Source organism: Aquarana catesbeiana, linkage group LG04, assembly GCF_042186555.1.
Source record: "Aquarana catesbeiana isolate 2022-GZ linkage group LG04, ASM4218655v1, whole genome shotgun sequence".
In the NCBI taxonomy this organism is placed as follows: Eukaryota; Metazoa; Chordata; class Amphibia; order Anura; family Ranidae; genus Aquarana; species Aquarana catesbeiana.
Window position 1 is genome coordinate 591,669,420 of NC_133327.1, and position 19,121 is coordinate 591,688,540.

The following is a 19,121-nucleotide window of genomic DNA, read 5'->3' on the forward strand; positions in this document are numbered from 1 at the left end:
GCCCACATGCTACGCATATGCATCGCTGGGTGGGCAATGTTTATGTGCTAGGAACAAGCACCCAGTCCCAAAAAAACATCATTAACCAGTGGGACCAGCTTCCGATCATATGACCACTGTAGCAAGCAATCACAGATCTCCTATCCTTCCCTCCCCCTGGGCGTTAAGAACTTTTAAAGGTGACACCAAGACAGGAAGGAAGGGGTTAATTTTGAGTGATTTCATATAAAAAAAATTAATTGGCTGCTGTATATTTAATCACTTGTCTACTAAGGTACATTTATAAATGGCATGGTAGCCCTGTCTGCAGCCTCGCACCCATGTCCCAGTCCCATTCTGCTGGAAGGTGTGTCTGATGGCCAGTACAGTACCTTCCATGCCAGCATCAGGCAGAACCCATTTTCGTGGTCATGGAGGTGCTCTGCAGCAGATCTCTGTGGGGTGGAGGGGTCCCTGGCTGCCTGCGCCTCCTGCCTGTCCTTATTCTTCGGTCCCCTGATCCGCCTGTCCTTCGGGCCTGGGAGCGGAGAGGAGGTTAAAGGAGTCCATGGGTTCAAGGCTCTGGCAGGCGCCGGGGATGCTGTGCCCGCATCTTCGGAGGTCTTCTCCCTCCCCGGATATTGTTGCTAGCCCCCGTCCTCACTGATCTCCTTCCCCACGGTCTCCGTCTCCTGGGCCGCCTGCTAGCACTGTGCAGATGGTAGCTGGAGCCGGGATGTCATCCTGCCCGCAACTTGCTGCCTTTGCTGTCCCACTCCTTGCAATTGCTGGACTGGGTCCCTCCCTGACCTACATTAATCCAGCAATGGCGAAGGAATATTTTAGCACCCCCCTCCCCAGCTGGGTGACCTCAAGCGGCTGCCTGTGCTGCTTTATGGTGGTGCCAGCCATGTGCCTGAGTTTCAGAAGGACAGAAACCCAGGCATAAGTGTCAAAACCCGGACTGTCCAGGTCATTCCCATACAGGTAGCAAACCTGGCAGCAAGTGTCAAAAGCACACACTCATTTATTCAATAGTAGGCCTATACATAAAGTTATGTCAATGACCTTGGATGTTTGAGTAATATGTATTAGCAGATCTGAAATACTTACCTTTCCTGGAGAAAGTGCTGCTTCAGGCTCCGTTCAGCACTGAATATGTATTATTATGGCTGAAGGCTTTATCTGATCATTACTGGGTCTGCCTTGGAGCAGCATGTTTTATAACCCTTTAGTTGTCCAGACCAGCAAGACTTTTAATGTATTTGTAAGTTACCGTACATTTAAGGGTCAGTAAAGTAAAAGATCAGTCAACCAAAAACTGAAACCTAAGTCCAGAGGATTCAATTATTCTTGCCTCTTTCAACTATTTCTCACTGGTTTTAATAGGTCTGCTCTCTATCTGCAGCCAATACAAGCTGTCCCACGACTAGTCTTCAGTCTTTTATCTTCTGTACGTTAGCCAGATGTTTCTTTAGCAATGCTATTCCTGGAAATTCCTGTATTTCTTTTTATTAAAAGAAACAACATGTAGCGGTACCCTCTTAGGGGCTGCTGGTAATTGTGGTCCATCTCCCTCCCTGCACAGCGAGGCACATGAATTTCCAGACACACTTCAGTCAAGAAACAGTCCTTGTACTTTGTTTTGTTTTATTAGGGGAATAGAACTTGGATGGGGATAAGGGTGCATATGGGATGGCCACCTGATTGAAGATAGGAAATTTAGGGACTGAACTACAGTATATACACCACTGGTATATACAACCTCTTTTTTTCTCATCCAGCACATAGAGTTGTTTGCAGACTATCACTCCCGAGACCAACTAGCACTGTTGTTGGGGCCTGACATTGGCTAGCCAGGCCCAAAGCAAATGCCCTTTTAACCACTTCAGCCCCGGAAGGTTTTACCCCCTTCCTGACCAGAGCACTTTTTACAATTCGGCACTGCGTCGCTTTAACTGCTAATTGCGCGGTCATGCAATGCTGTACCCAAACGAAATTTGCGTCCTTTTCTTCCCACAAATAGAGCTTTCTTTTGATAGTATTTGATCACCTCTGCCGTTTTTATTTTTTGCGCTATACACGGAAAAAGACCGAAAATTTTGAAAAAAAATGATATTTTCTACTTTTTGTTCTAAAAAAAATCCAATAAACTCAATTTTAGTCATACATTTAGGCCAAAATGTATTCGGCCACATGTCTTTGGTAAAAAAAATGTCAATAAGTGTATATTTATTGGTTTGCGCAAAAGTTATAGCGTCTACAAACTAGGGTACATTTTCTGGAATTTACACAGCCTTTAATTTATGACTGCCTATGTCGTTTCTTGAGGTGCTAAAATGGCAGGGCAGTACAAAACCCCCACAAATGACCCCATTTTGGAAAGTAGACACCCCAAGGAATTTGCTGAGAGGCATGTTGAGCCCATTGAATATTCATTTTTTTTGTCCCAAGTGATTGAATAATGACAAAAAAAAAAAAAAAATTACAAAAAGTTGTCACTAAATGATATATTGCTCACACAGGCCATGGGCATATGTGGAATTGCACCCCAAAATACATTCTGCTGCTTCTCCTGAGTATGGGGATACCACATGTGTGGGACTTTTTGGGAGCCTAGCCGCGTACGGGGCCCCGAAAACCAATCACTGCCTTCAGGATTTCTAAGGGCGTACATTTTTGATTTTACTCCTCACTACCTATCACAGTTTTGAAGGCCATAAAATGCCCAGATGACATAAAACCCCCCCAAATGACCCCATTTTGGAAAGTAGACACCCCAAGCTATTTGCTTTGAGGCATGTTGAGTCCATGGAATGTTTTATATTTTGACACAAGTTGCGGGAAAGTGACAAATTTTTTTTTTTCTTTGCACAAAGTTGTCACTAAATGATATATTGCTCACACAGGCCATGGGCATATGTGGAATTGCACCCCAAAATACATTTAGCTGCTTCTCCTGAGTATGGGGATACCACATGTGTGGGACTTTTTGGGAGCCTAGCCGCGTACGGGACCCCGAAAACCAATCACCACCTTCAGGATTTCTAAGGGCGTACATTTTTGATTTTACTCCTCACTGCCTATCACAGTTTCGGAGGCCATGGAATGCCCAGGTGGCACAAACCCCCCCCAAATGACCCCATTTTGGAAAGTAGACACCCCAAGCTATTTGCTGAGAGGCATGGTGAGTATTTTGCAGCTCTCATTTGTTTTTGAAAATAAAGAAAGACGAGAAAAAAAATTTTTTTTTTTCTTTTTTCAATTTTCAAAACTTTGTGACAAAAAGTGAGGTCTGCAAAATACTCACTATACCTCTCATCAAATAGCTTGGGGTGTCTACTTTCCAAAATGGGGTCATTTGGGGGGGTTTTTTGCAACCTGGGCATTCCATGGCCTCCGAAACTGTGATAGGCAGTGAAGAGTGAAATCAAAAATTTACGGCCTTAGAAAGCCTGAAGGCGGTGCTTGGTTTTCAGGGTCCCGTACGTGGCTAGGCTCCCAAAAAGTCTCACACATGTGGTATCCCCGTACTCAGGAGAAGCAGCAGAATGTATTTTGGGGTGTAATTTCACATATTCCCATGGCATGTTTGAGCAATATATCATTTAGTGACAACTTTGCGCAAAAAAAAATAAAAAAAATAAAAAATTGTCTCTTTCCCGCAACTTGTGTCACAATATAAATTATTCCATGGACTCAACATGACTCTCAGCAAATAGCTTGGGGTGTCTACTTTCCAAAATGGGGTCATTTGGGGGGGGTTTGAACTGTCCTGGCATTTTATGCACAACATCTAGAAGCTTATGTCACACATCACCCACTCTTCTAACCACTTGAAGACAAAGCCCTTTCTGACACTTATTGTTTACATAAAAAAATAATTTTTTTTTGCAAGAAAATTACTTTGAACCCCCAAACATTATATATTTTTTTTAAAGCAAATGCCCTACAGATTAAAATGGTGGGTGTTTCATTTTTTTTTTTCACACAGTATTTGCGCAGCGATTTTTCAAACGCATTTTTTGGGGAAAAAACACACTTTTTTACATTTTAATGCACTAAAACACACTATATTGCCCAAATGTTTGATGAAATAAAAAAGATGATCTTAGGCCGAGTACATGGATACCAAACATGACATGCTTTAAAATTGCGCACAAACGTGCAGTGGCGACAAACTAAATACATTTTTAAAAGCCTTTAAAAGCCTTTACAGGTTACCACTTTAGATTTACAGAGGAGGTCTACTGCTAAAATTACTGCCCTCGATCTGACCTTCGCGGCGATACCTCACATGCATGGTGCAATTGCTGTTTACATTTGACGCCAGACCGACGCTTGCGTTCGCCTAAGCGCGAGAGCAGGGGGGACAGGGGTGCTTTTTTTTTTTTTTTTTTTTTTTTTTCTTTATTATTATTATTTTTTTATCTTATTTTTAAACTGTTCCTTTCATTTTTTTTTTTTTTTTAATCATTTTTATTGTTATCTCAGGGAATGTAAATATCCCCTATCATAGCAATAGGTAGTGACAGGTACTCTTTTTTGCAAAAATTGGGGTCTATTAGACCCTAAATTTCTCCTCTGCCCTCAAAGCATCTGACCACACCAAGATCGGTGTGATAAAATGCTTTCCCAATTTCCCAATGGCGCTGTTTACATCCGGCGAAATCTAAGTCATAAAATGCTCGTAGCTTCCGGTTTCTTAGGCCATAGAGATGTTTGGAGCCACTCTGGTCTCTGATCAGCTCTATGGTCAGCTGGCTGAATCACCGGCTGCATTTTCAGGTTCCCTGTTGAGACAGGAGAGCCAGAGAAAAACACGGAAGACGTTGGGGGGGGGAGGGGCATTCCCTCCCACTGCTTGTAAAAGCAGTCTAGAGGCTAATTAGCCGCTAGGATTGCTTTTACATGAAAGCCGACCGCTGGCTGAAAAGAATGATACCAAGATGATACCTAAACCTGCAGGCATCATTCTGGTATAACCACTCAAAGTCGTGAATGGCGTACCTGAAGACAAAAAAATGGTTAACAATAAAGCACAGTAAACGGTAAGGTATAAAAAATTGCATACCTGAAAAGCAAACATGATAAAACATAATAACAATAAAACATTGCAGAATAGAATACAGTAAAAAAGAACAGAACAATAGAGAGAGAGAATAGAGAGAGAAAGAACAATAAAACGACAACTATTTTTTTTTTTTTTTTATATTTTTGTATGTTTTTTTTTTTTTTTTTTTTACACTTTTTTTTGTAACTAACTTTTATAACTGTAACCGGTTCCAGGTTCAGGTCTCTCAAAATGCGATGGCATCTTGGGAGACCCTGTGAAAGTGTGCCCTAGTCTGTGCAATGCTGTACCCTACGCTAATACTCAACTAGTGCATGGTAGCGTTCAAAACATTCACCAATGCAAAGACCAGGATTGTCAGGACAGGAGGGACAATAATAGCGGGTGTCACGTCTATATCCGCGCTTCCTGCAGACACAACATCTTTTTTGGGGGTTCGTTGGGTAGGGGTACTCGGGAGGACATAAAGAAAATGCCTCTCATGCAGCCGACTGCATTTGGTTGGGGATGTGAATGGGGGAAGTACGGGCGCTGCAGAAGCGGTGTGTTCCCAATTAGGATTGGCGAATGCAGCAGGAAGGGCACTATGGGCACGACGGGCCTGTGTTTGTCTTCTTGGTGGCAGTGGGACACTACTTGTGCTTGCCACCTCACCAGCTTGAACTGCACTTATAGGACTCGCCATGTCACCAAGTGTTACTGCAGTGCTGGTTTGACTACGACCGGGGTGTACTAGGCCGCTGGTGCTTGCCAGTTCACCAAAACGCTACCAAAAAAACTGTTAGCGATCGCAGGGATCAGGCCTGACTCTGCGAACGCTGCAGTTATGCGTTTAGTGTTTTGTAAGTGTCAGTGATCGATCGATACTGCACTTGGGTGGGCTGGGCTGGGCCGGGCGGAGGGGCAAAACGCAGGTGCTAGCAGGTATCTGGGCTGATCCCGCTAACACTGCGTTTGTGGGAACCCTAAACTGCTGGGGACGCTAGTATAGATCTGATCGGATCAGATATTGATCAGTTCAGATACTATACCACTAAGGGAGGCGTATGCTGCGTGCGTGGGTGTTAGCGGTACTGGTGCTAACCTGACGCTGCCTGGGGCTGGTGCTTGCCAGTTCACCAAAACGCTACCAAAAAAACTGTTAGCGATCGCAGGAATCAGGCCTGACTCTGCGAACGCTGCAGTTATGCGTTTAGTGTTTTGTAAGTGTCAGTGATCGATCGATACTGCACTTGGGTGGGCTGGGCTGGGCCGGGCGGAGGGGCAAAACGCAGGTGCTAGCAGGTATCTGGGCTGATCCCGCTAACACTGCGTTTGTGGGAACCCTAAACTGCTGGGGACGCTAGTATAGATCTGATCGGATCAGATATTGATCCGATCAGATACTATACCACTAAGGGAGGTGTACGCTGCGTGCGTGGGTGTTAGCGCTACTGGCACTAACCTGACGCTGCCTGGGGCTGGTGCTTGCCAGTTCACCAAAACGCTACCAAAAAACTGTTAGCGATCGCAGGGATCAGGCTTGACTATGCGAACGCTGCAGTTATGCGTTTAGTGTTTTGTAAGTGACAGTGATCGATCGATACTGCACTTGGGTGGGCCGGGCGGAGGGGCAAAACGCAGGTGCTAGCGGGTATCTGGGCTGATCCCGCTAACACTGCGTTTTCGGGAACCCTAAACTGCTGGGGACGCTAGTATAGATCTGATTGGATCAGATATTGATCCGTACAGATACTATACCACTAAGGGAGGCGTATGCTGCGTGCGTGGGTGTTAGCGGTACTGGCGCTAATCTGACGCTGCCTGGGGCGACGCATATCACCGCCGGGCGATCGGGGGGCTAAACCTTTATTCGGTAATAAACGGCGGGTGCCCTGACACTATAAAAAATAAACGAACTAACCAGCGTCACTCGTAACAGTTATACGGTGATCAGTGGTGAAAGGGTTAACTAGGGGGCAATCAAGGGGTTAAAACCTTTATTAGATAGTATATGGGGGTCCCTGACGCTATAAAACGCTGACGGCGAACCTAAATATTTACCTCACTAACTAGCGTCACCAGCGACACTAATACAGCGATCAGAAAAATGATCGCTTAGTGACACTGGTGACAGAGGGTGATCAAGGGGTTAAAACTTTATTAGGGGGGTTAGGGGGGTATCCTAGACCTAAAGGGGGGTAATACTCACTGCCCTAACACTGTAACTGTCACAAACTGACACTATGCAGTAATCAGAAAAAAAAAAAAAAAAAATACTGCTAATGTCAGTTTGTGACGGGGGGGGGGGGGGTGATCGGGGGGCGATCGGGGGGGGATCGGGGGTGTAAGTTATGCCTGGCATGTTCTACTGTGTGTGTGTGTGCACTCACATGTCTTCTCTCCTCGGCGCTGGGACGGAAACTGCCAGACCGAGGATAGATGACATCACATCCTCTGCCTGTGTGAAACTACACACAGGCAGGGGAGGATTCCTATTGGCTGGGAGCGATCGCGAGGGGGGGGCCACGATCGGATGGTCTCCCCCTCGCCTCCCGACGCTCCTAGTCAGATGCCGACCGCCGGTGGCACCGGGGGGGGGTCCGATCGGACCCCCCGCCCGCGGGAGGCAGATCACGTACAGGTACGTGATTCTGCCTGCCCGTGCCATTCTGCCGACGTATATCTACGTTAGGCGGTCGGCAACTGGTTAAAGGCAGGGGCCGTGGGCACCTATGGTGTAGCAAAATGGTAGTAGTTCTGAGTGCTAGCTGTCCCATATGTGGCTACTGCTCCCAGTACCACCTCTTCAGCCCTTGCCAGCCGTCCTGGCTACAGCTGCCTCTTTCCACTGCCCGTGCCACCACAGTCTTCCTGACTGGCTCTGCACCCATCCCAGACTGCTCCATCCCAGTCTTCTCAGGTTTGCCTCCCAGTCCTCCTGACTGTGCGTCACTCACCAGCCCCCCTGGCTGTTCTTGTTGCTGCTGGAGACTTGCCCGACAGCGTTCTCCCACTGCCCTTTCCTTGCTCCCAGTGCCTCCTGTCCAGGGCGAGACCACGGTTTTAGGAAGGTCCCATCTGCACCCGAGCCCAGGCCCAAGGTCACCCCCCAGACAGGGGAGCTTCCTTTACAAAGGCCAAAACAGCCTAACACTCCATCTCCAGCTTCCACCTGAACACAACTTCTCCCCAGCTGGGCTGACCCTGAATATTTTAGGGGGCCTGCCCCCTTCCAATCCAAGTTGGGGATTGGTCAGGGCCCTTTAGAACATTCAAGGCAACTCCACCTTACCTCCCCTCCCATTCTTCTAGAAGGCACCAGAACATTCGAGAAGTAGGGGGAAGGTTTCAGTGATGCTGCCTGTGAGTCATCCAGCTCTCCCTGGATTTCTGCCCAACCCAGGAAAAAAACACAGACTGGCTTGGCTGACAGCCAAGCCTGCAAAAATTCACCTACACCGAGCCTAGGTTCACACTGGTGTGTGATTGAAATAATGCGAGTTCAGCTAAACTCACACAACTTCGTACTCGCATGTCAGTCCGACTTTGGGGGCGATTTCGGAGACATCTGTGCAGGTTCTTGCACAGATGTCTATTGAAATCGCACCTGAAGTCGCCAAAAGTAGTACAGAAACTACTTTTGCCAAAGTCGGCATCGTGCCGTTTTGAGCTGTGCCATTGCCGGCAATAGCTAAATCGCATGCTAAATCGCATCAATGTGAATCTAAGCTTAAACACCAAAAACGTATCTACAATTCTAGCAGTAGAGGGTGCTACAAATATATTTTTTTAATTCAGCAGGACTGTTTTGTTCTTTCAAACAATATTAATAGCAGGCAATCGGATTTTTACTTTCAATATAAAGTAGGAGAGAAGATATGAGGTGCCTCTTTAAAGTATGAACACTGATTATTTAGAAAAAGGCTAAAGTGTCAATACCAACAAAACCTTCCCTGATCAGAGGGACAAGAATTATTGGTGTCATGGCTTGAGTGCCACTTGTCATAGCAACAATCCTGTTCAGTCACTGGTTTCCCTTTTACCCCAGGTTTGGTAAACGCCCCCACTACTTTTGTCTGTGGCCACTTGAGAAAGGCTTAAAAAAAGATTTACGACATAAAAAAAGATATAACTTAAAATGAAAAAAAGGGCACGTCAAGCACAATGAAAACAACACACACCATCCCGCTAATGTAGCTGTAAACCGTATTAGAAATGTGAAAATTATACAAAACCTTTTTAGTGCAAAGAGGTAGTCAGGTGACTTCTTATTGGAATCATAATTTTTTTTAACCAGGGTGATGAAGGAATTCTTGTGCTTCCCGAATCACTTCAATTATGTTTAAGACGGATCAGCCTGGGTGGGTGCAAGGGTAGAGACTGGGTTGGCCTTGCTTTCAACAGGCACGCCTATACAAATGTGGAGCATTAAAAGTGGCATTAGGCCATGGCCACATAAAATGTTATTGTGATGATGTACCCACAATGGTAGAACAAACCATAGGGGAGGATGACAATACTGTAGAGGTTGCAGTCATGCAGCTGTGGAAAGATGGTGTTACCTATGGCTGGAAGGTTAGGAAAAAAAATGTGTTTTTTTTTTTTTTTTTTACATCTGAAAAATGTAGGCATAAGGCTTAATTTACACTGCTGCGACGGCAAAGTCGGACGACTTTGCCCTGCGGCTTCCATCTGACTTTGTTGCATTTAGGAGCCTGTCTATGGGATGAAATCGCACCCAAGTCAGACCAAAGTAGTGCAGAAACCTTTTCTAAAGTCAGAGCGACTTGAATAGGATCAGTTAAGACGGCTCTCATAGGGAATTGAAAAAACATCGAATTTGACATGTCATGCGACTTGGGGTCTCACGAGTCGGATCCTATGTCGCAGAAGTGTGAACTGAGTCTTACAAAAGAGGGTTATGGGAAGAACCTTTGCAACGTGGATGTAAGCAGAGCACTTCTTCCCATGCAGATACCGTATTTATCGGCGTATAACACGCATCCCAAGTTTAGGAGGGAAGTTTAAGGAAAAAAACGTACATTTTAAATGCCCATCAATGCAGCCTTATCAGTGTCCATCTGCAGCCTTGCCCAACCGTGTCCATCTGCAACCTTGCCCAAAATTGCAGCATGATCAATGATGGGTTTTTAAATTGTTACTGGTACTCAATTTTTCACTTTGCATCGTAAAGTGTTTATTTGAACAGGCAGATAAATCCAGCTGCTGTGAACAACACATAAACCTTCCTTTTGCCTGCCGAGGAGGGAACGAGCGCCGCCGAGATAGACAGACAGAGCCAGATGTCCTGTGTACTCGGCTCCTCTCGCAGTCCCGCCCAGTACCACCCCTTGGCCCGGCTCCTATGATGGACACAACACCGGTCCAATGGCGGGACGTAAATGCTAGGAGGCGGGACTGGGCGTGACTGTGAGCGGAGCTGAGCCTAGCCGAGTACACAGTACACTCGGCTCTGTCTATTTCGGCAGCGCTTTTCTACTCCTAGGCGGCGGTTCGGCGTATAATGCGCACCCACGATTTTCCTCAGATTTGAAGAAGAAAAAAGTGCGTGTTAAACGCCGTTAAATACGGTATATATCCTTGTGCCCAAAGTTTTAAGGTAAGGTCAGATGAATGCACTGCAGATGAACACTATGGGGAGGATTTACTAAAACTGGATATTGCAACATCTGGTGTAACTCTGCATAGAATCCAGTCAGCTTCCAGGTTTTTTTTTTTTTTTTTGTCAAAGCTTAATTGAACAAGCTGAAATTAGAAGCTGATCAGCTACCATGCTGAGATACACCAGATCTTGCATTCTCCAGTTTTAGTAAATCCGCCCCAGTGAGTAGAATTTAAATTACCTTCTGTAGTACTGACACTGAGTGTAATATAGAAAAGCATTACCGGTTTCACATGACAGGGCAATGGAGGTCCCAGTTCAACGACATGACAATGTTTCTTACAAGCTCAAAGAGCAGGGCTGCAGTGCAGCTTACAAACCTTCCATACATTTAACAGCTTTCTGTTGGATTCCAGGTAACTTTATATATAAAGCAAGAAACCTGCATCATCCAATTATAAAAGAGCACTTGTCTGGCACTGATCTACGCTTGAGTCAGCAGTTCCATTTAAATCATTTATTCAATTAATTAAGCAGAAAAAGAGCAGACTACACAGTAGACAGCCCATTGATTGATACATTTAGTGTCCTGATTTCTCCCGGCCATTCACCAGTCTTCAAGACCTGGAGTCATTCAACTGCATTTTAACCCGTCATAACAGCAGTTTCATTTCCTTGCACAGTGCAGTGCGTTTTAATCTATAAATAGAGTTTGCTGGATATAAAAGGTTCTGCTGCTGTAATAAAATGTACGCACAAGACACAGTGATAGATTGCACATGTCAATTCTAATTGGTTTTCCACAAGACATGTGATGTCACTTGGGTGAACTTGCTTTATGTCTGAACCAGGGCATAGCTCATCATTTTATGTGCTGGTGTTTATGGCATTGTTAGGTACAAGCTACTGATCGTTTAGACTCGTTTATGGAGATAAATCTTCCATGTACATTCAGCTTAATGCATTATTTCTGTTTTGCTGAATCACAAGTTGTATTATAATTTAAAACCAAATGCATTCTACAAGACAGAGGGTAGACATACAGAGGCCATATAGCAAGTTGATCATTGTCTGTGATGAGCAGAAAAATATTTAGCCAGGTTGAAAACATGTGCTGATAAGAGACAGACATGATCACACACACAGAAATGTATATGTACTGTTAACATATATGTATAGCCAATACTTTTTTAATTTGGAATAGAGTAAGAAAGGGTTAAAACATTTGCAATTTATTGTTTGCTGTGTACAATAGGAGAGATACAAAGTTAGAGGAAATCCCCAAAAGTGAGAAGAGTTGTCCTCTTTGTTGTCCGCAGAACAGGTGGTCCCTCACCTCTTTTTCTGGGGACAACTCAAGAATTTTGGATCTCCACTCATTTATTTCTCTGTGAAAATGGTCAACGGGACAAATAGAAAAGTGGATCTCCCCAATGGGAGAATAACGGTAACAGTCATATGTGAGCCAGTACTTACATGTATCCAAAGAAAGACATCTTTTTTGAAATATCAGAAACTATAGCAAGCACCAGATGTACTTTGGGCATGCATGCTCTTAATCATAACCACACTCTGGGTGGCTGTGATTTCAGAGTCTCCTTGTGGCGTGGGATTCTCCGCTGACAGCAGAATGTGAACAAGAGTCAGCAAGTGTGCATGTTGGTGAGGTCAAGGGCTTTTTCCCCACAACCTGGCCCAGGGGGTGTGACTTATCAGAATCTGGAAGCTTCCTTTAACAAGGGGGGCCCTAGCCATTTACAAAAGAAAATACAAGTGTAAATAAACACATACACAATTTTTGCCAAGTACTTTATTTTTTAAAAAAATGTCCCGATAGATCCATTGTACATCACATTATCCGAACCCTTTGCTTGCCAGCATCAAATGACATCTGGTCAATGACATCATAAGGGGGCAGGGGGTCACCCAGGGACATCACTGGTTGACCCTGCCCATTTGCTTACTTTAGTGGCAGGGGAAGCAGAGCTGTCATGCAGCCCCACTGCTGAAGTAAAGGGGTGGGGACACCCAGTGGCATATCCATATATGGTCAGTGAAGTCATAAGTGGGTGGGGTCACCCGGTGACATTACAGCAGGGCGGAATGACAGCTTTCCTTCCCTTCACCAGTAAAGTAAACAAAGGCATCATAACGTCATTAATTATAGATGGGGTTACCCGGTAACGTCAACCGATGACCCCGCCCCTTTGTTTACTTTAGCGACAGGGAGATCCGGCAATGTCAATCAACACTGGCAAGCAACAGGAGCAGTTAGGTTTGACAGATGGCTGACTTATTTCTACACTGGCAAGCAACACTAGCAGTTGGGTTTGGCAGGTGGCTGGCTTCTTCGCGGTGTGGGTCAGTGTCTGTCATTCAACGTAAATGACTGGACTTACATCATTGAATCATGTGAATAACGATGGATCTACATCAGGGGACATTTTTTCCCCCCCCCCCAATAGTGTTGTGTGTTCATTTATCCCCATGATGAGGGCATGTGGCCTTCCAGGCTGCGTGCTCGGATAAGGGTCTGGTATGGATGGGGGGGAACTTTATATTTTTTTAAATGTTGTGAAAAAAATGCTGTGCTTGTTCTGAAAAAACATTAAACATATATAACAGTCATAATATTATATATTGTGCATAACATAAATAGTGAAAATAAAGAATATATGATCAAGTCCAATTTAGGTGTGTGAATAACTCAGAAATGTGCTCAAAAACCCAAATGTGAGTCCAGTTTGCAAATGCAGGTGCTCAATCCACCACTATTGCTGAAAAAAATATATTTAAAAAAAGAGGTTCATATGGTGATAAATCAGTAAACTGCAACGGCCACTTTCAGGTGAAATGGCCGCCCAACTTAGGGACTGAAAGGTCAAGATGCGCTTAAAATGGACAATGTGGTCTTCATATCCTGGTCACTTCCATCAAGAATCCTCTGTCTCCTTGGTTTAGTGACCCTCCTCCTATAGGGACACCTGGGATAGATTGGTTCATTGATCCTCCCACGAGAAAGTGCCAAGCCACATTGCCGGAACTTGGCCTTGGGAAAGGTTTGTTTATCTCCCTTAACTATCCCGCACCAAGTACTTATTCTATCTCCTCATCAACGTCATCCCTTTCACGCTGGTTTTCCTTTGAAGTTAAATTATACTGTTTATTTATCACTGTTCGCAGATTACGATCTCCTCAATCTGAAATATACCTCTTAAAATGTACATTGTACCACTAAACAGCCCTATAAGCTGTCACATACTTAGAATTCTACATTTGAGAAGCATTGTTAACTGAGCTTGTAATCATCGCTTTATTACAAATGTTATTGAAACTTAACTTTTACTGTACTTTGAAACAACTAATAGAATATTTGAACGAGAAAGCTCTACCTCTCTAGAGCCACACTTCACTCCACCGATCTCTCTGCAGTGTTTACACTGGATCCTTGCCTCCCATCTCAGGTATCGCTCAGAATATAAATACACATTCATAGCACAATATTGGCAAGTATAAACAAATTTTATTAAAATGTTCCAAATATGCTCACATTAAGAACAATCTCGCATAGTAGAAGTGTAAAACAAGTAGCAGTATCTCTTCCTCACCACACTTCCATATATCGGAGTCACCGCAAATGACGACACCAGCTCCACCTACCCAATTTTTTTAAATGTTTAATTTATGAAGTTCACCAACCTCCAAAATCCATAGTAGACCTGAATGGCCCGATAAGAATTTTTTTTTTGGGGGGGGAGTGACCTCATGCCCTTTTTATATATATTTTTTACATGAGTTTCCCCCCAATCCATTTCAGACCCTAAGGGCCTGGTATAAATTGATGAAGGGCTGAGGGGCTGCACCATGGTGTTTTTTTTTTTTTTTTGTTTTTTTTTTTTATGTTGACGCTTTTTCTTACATTCTGCTGTCGGCGGCGAATCCCCAGCAGGGATGAGTCTGGGTTGTTAGGTACGCCAATGGGTGGACGTAAACTGAACTGCACTGCACTGAAAACGGAAGTGAACTGAATCCGTTTTTGCTTTGAAAAAAAACGTGACTGAACAGATGACGCCCATATGAAAGGGGCCTAACGGTTCACTTTTATGTAATCAGTAAACAAAAACTCTGCTCCAGTGTGGCCCCTGAGACCCAGTTATTCCCCCATTTACAGCTGCCATCTTGTCTCGCATAACAAAGGTGAAGCTGAGCTGTTCGTAACAGTTGACATGACATGTCAAATTCACTTGTACCATCAGTCAGGAGGAGAGGTTAGAATTTAAGATTATGAGAGATCTGTTGACTTCTGATATAAACTGAAAATTTCATATTTGTAACAGTGATATTTAATTTGTTTGGACTAACCATTTTCAACAATAGGGAGCCTCCAGAGGTTGCTAGGGGTTCTTTGAGCTGTGGCTGGTTAACTTCCCATTTGATAATGTCTGCATAGTTCTGGGGCCAACACCACTTGGCAGAACCAGTGGCATGGCACCAGTGATCTTTTTATGGGTTTGTAGGGGTGACATTATGTCCAACAACGTAAGGGCTGCATTCTTCCCACTCACCACCTATGTATGAGGCAATTTTCCCATAATCCTCAAATGAATTGTTTTTGGCAGGGGTTCCTCTGTGGGGTAAGAAAGGCTGATCAAGACTGTGCAGTTGCGGGGGGGGGGGGGGGACAAATGTGTTGAAATAGCTGATGTAGAATATTATGAATGTGCCACTATGTTGATATGCTTAGGAAACAAAAAGGTTTACTTAAAAAAAAAACAAAAGATAAAGGATCAAAACACCAAGGCACACAATATTAACTACTTCCCACCTACGATATTGCCGGAACGCGGCTACAGTGCGGGCTTACTTTGCCGGAGGTCATCATATGACATCCTCCCATGATTGCGCTGCCCCCATGCCCCCTGTAGCGCACGGGCGGCGCGCTCTGTGATCGCTGAGCCCTTCGGACCCAGCTGATCACAGATCGGGATAAAGGGCCAATCACAGTGGCCCTTTACCACATGATCAGCTGTGTCCAATGACAGTTGATCATGAAGTAAACACCAAGCCAGTTATCGGCTTTGCTTTCCTTGTGCTGACAGCGTGAAGAGGGGAGAAGAGAGCCAATAACCCTGCTTGTGTTTGTGTTTGTTTTTTTTGTTTTTTTTACCACTTCAGTGTCCACCTTTGAGAGACTTATTTCAACTTGACGTTCAAGATCCGTCCCTTCTCAAGTTCACATCATTGTGGTAACGTTAAACAAAAAAGGAAGAAAGAGAACAGATCAAAAAAAAAATAGGGACAAGAGGAAAGTCCCTCTATTTTTTTATGCAAACTGCTTTAAAAGAATCTCAGTCTACTCCGCCCCTCCCTCTCTAATTTCCCCCTAACCCCCCTCCTCCCCGCCTGACTCACCGCTATATTTTCCTTCATTTCTTTCCCCGGTGTTTATTCTTCTTATGGTCTTATACTTTCTGCCAGCTTCTTCCTATATCTGTCCGATGTATTATATTTTACCCAATTATTCAACCCTGCTTGTGTTAAAGGGACATCTAGACTGATAATCAGGGCACTGATTATCAGTGTAGTCCCAACAGTTTCCACCAGTGCTACCAGCACATCAGTGAAGGAGAAAAATTACCTGTTTGCAAAACGTAAGCTATGAAAAATGTTTGTTTTTTCCAAATTTTTGGTCTTTTTTTCATTTCTTTAGCAAAAAAAAACCAACAAAACCCAGTAGTTATTAAATACCACCAAAAGAAAGCTCTATTTGTGTGAAAAAATGATAAAAATGTCATATGGGTACAGTGTGACAGTCCTGAAAGCTGAAAATTGGCCTGGGCAGGTAGGGGGTAAAAGTGCCCAGGTGGTAAGTGGTTAAAAAATTTGATTGCTTGCTATGGTAATGACTGGGCATATTCAAATGTAATGTATTTTTTTTATTTTCTTGACCATAGGTACCACAGCCTCTGTAGGAAACTGATTCATAGAGGTGTATTTATAAAAAAAAAATTGTATAGCAATTTGCTCAACAAAAGTGCATGTACTTTTGTCTTGTACAAATGGGGCAAAAAAATAAATGTTTTTTTAGGCTATTTCTTGTGCTGGTGGAATATTTTTCACTGATTTAAAACTGAGATTACAGCAATTCCAATGATACTTAGCGCCATCTAGTGGCTACAATTTTCCATTTTAAATCAATGGAAAACATTCAACCAGCACAGGAAATAGCCTAACAACATTCAGGTTTTCGTGGTCTGTTCGTATAGAACAAATGTACATGCACTTTTCGTGAGGGAATTGCGATGCACATTTTTCAAGAAATACACCCCTTCGATTTAGAATATATGTGATTTATTTACTTACCTTCTTCCTTTCTTTTCCAGCAACCTGAATTTTTGTGCCTTGAATTCAATGAAGCTAAACTGAATGAAATGCTGAAGAAATTGTCAGAGGTGGAGGAGAGCCTGGCTGCATTAACACAGATCAGTTAATCAAGCAAAGAAAATGTGTACTTGTTATAATAAAGTATTATGAAAAAAACAAATTTGTGTGTTGGGATCTATAATAATCCGAGCAGATTTTTTCACTCCTTGCAGATTACCTTCTTGTTGTCTTCTCTTTGCAGTGCAACATTGGTGTAGATCAGGGGTGTCAAACTCAATATCATTGCGGGCCGCATCAGCATTCTGGTTGCCCTCAAAGGGCCGGATTTATCTGTAATACTATATAAATGTATCTACACTTTGTCATATTAAATAATCACCCCTACATTCAATTATTACTGGTTTTAGTAATAACTTAAGACTTATGCCCCGTACACACGGTCGGATTTTCCGATGGAAAATGTGTGATAGGACCTTGTTGTCGGAAATTCCGACCGTGTGTAGGCTCCATTCCACATTTTCCATCGGATTTTCCGACACACAAAGTTTGAGAGCAGGATATAAAATTTTCCGACAACAAAATCCGTTGTCGGAAATTCCGACCGTGTGTACACAGATCCGACGGACAAAGTGCCATGCATGCTCAGAATAAATAAAGAGATGAAAGCTATTGGCCACTACCCCGTTTATAGTCCCGACGTACGTGTTTTACATCACCGCATTTAGAACGATCGGATTTTCTGACAACTTTGTGTGACCGTGTGTATAAAAGACAAGTTTGACCCAACATCCGTCGGAAAAAACCCTAGGATTTTGTTGTCGGAATGTCCGAACAAAGTCCGACTGTGTGTACGGGGCATTAACCTCCCTGGCGGTTTTCCCGAGTGTGGCTCGGGGTTAAAATTCAGGGCCATTAGCGGTAACCCCGAGCCGCACTCGGGATTACATTGCAGGATCCTGGTGTGGCTTTACTTACCTTGTCCCCGGGATCCTGCGATGTCCCCCGCAGTGTCCGTGGGCTCCGTCCTCCTCCGAAGCCTCTCCGTGCCAGGCTCTGTTCCCTGCGAGCGGCACGACGCACGGGGGTGGAGCCTGGTGGCAAATTCAAAAAAGTGTAAAATCATAACACATACAGTACTGTAATCTTACAGATTACAGTACTGTATGAAATTATTTCACATCCCTTTTGTCCCCAGTGCTTTGTCCTATGCCCTGCATGCAGTTTTATGTTATATATACTGTTCTTTCTGCCTGGAAACTGGAGATTGTCCATAGCAACCAAAAAGTGTCCCTTTACATCAAAAGTGGCTTTAGATCAGCTAGAAAACAGCGATAGTAAATTAGAACACTTGCAGAATTGAGCGATAGTGAATCGTGGGGAAATTTATTTTATTATTAATTTTTTTTTTAAATTATTTATTTTTATTTATTATATTATAATTTATGTTTTTGTGTTTCAAACTTTATCATACCTGGGATATCTACTAGACTCTTGTTTGGACAGATTTAAGTGTGTAAAATAATTGTACCGCTTTCAGCACCTAAAATCCGAAATAATCATACCGCCAGGGAGGTTAAAGTGGACCTTCAGTCATTTTTTCATCTTTCCTTCTATTAAATCTTCTGCCCTTGTTGTTTTAACTTTGGATAGTAAAACATTTTTTTTTCTGCCAGTAAATACCTTATACAGCCCACTTCCTGTTTCTTGTCTGGTCATTAGCCTAGGCTTATGACATCATACAAGGCTCTCTCTCTCACTCTTGTGATAGTTTGCCAGGAAGGGAGGGGGATGAGTTATCAGAGAGCGAATGAAAGCTGCACAGCTGGAGGTGTGCCTCTGTGTAAATCTAGGAAGTGAACAAGCAACAGCTTTAGTTGCCCACAGTTAAAATGGCTGCAGCCAGACTTCATGGAGGGAGATTTCTGCAGCATATTTGGCAAGTACAGAATCACAGTATATATAAAATAATATGCAAAGTGCATAGTTGCCAACATTGTAAAAAAAAAATGTGGGACACTTTTGTGGCTGTAGGCGGAGCCACACAATAATTAGGGGGCGGGGCATTTGTTTGTAGGCGTG

The 19,121-nt window shown here is 43.7% G+C and overlaps 1 protein-coding gene across 1 annotated transcript in view; it reads left to right on the forward strand.

Moving 5' to 3' along the window:
• Window positions 1–17,202, forward strand: part of COMMD1 (copper metabolism domain containing 1) — a 276,696-nt gene extending 259,494 nt beyond the window's left edge. The window contains exon 3 of the mRNA XM_073628175.1: window positions 17,042–17,202. Coding sequence (XP_073484276.1) covers window positions 17,042–17,149 — 108 coding nt within the window. The 3' untranslated portion in view covers window positions 17,150–17,202. The remainder of the gene's footprint in view (window positions 1–17,041) is intronic.
• The last annotated feature ends 1,919 nt before the right edge of the window (window positions 17,203–19,121 follow it).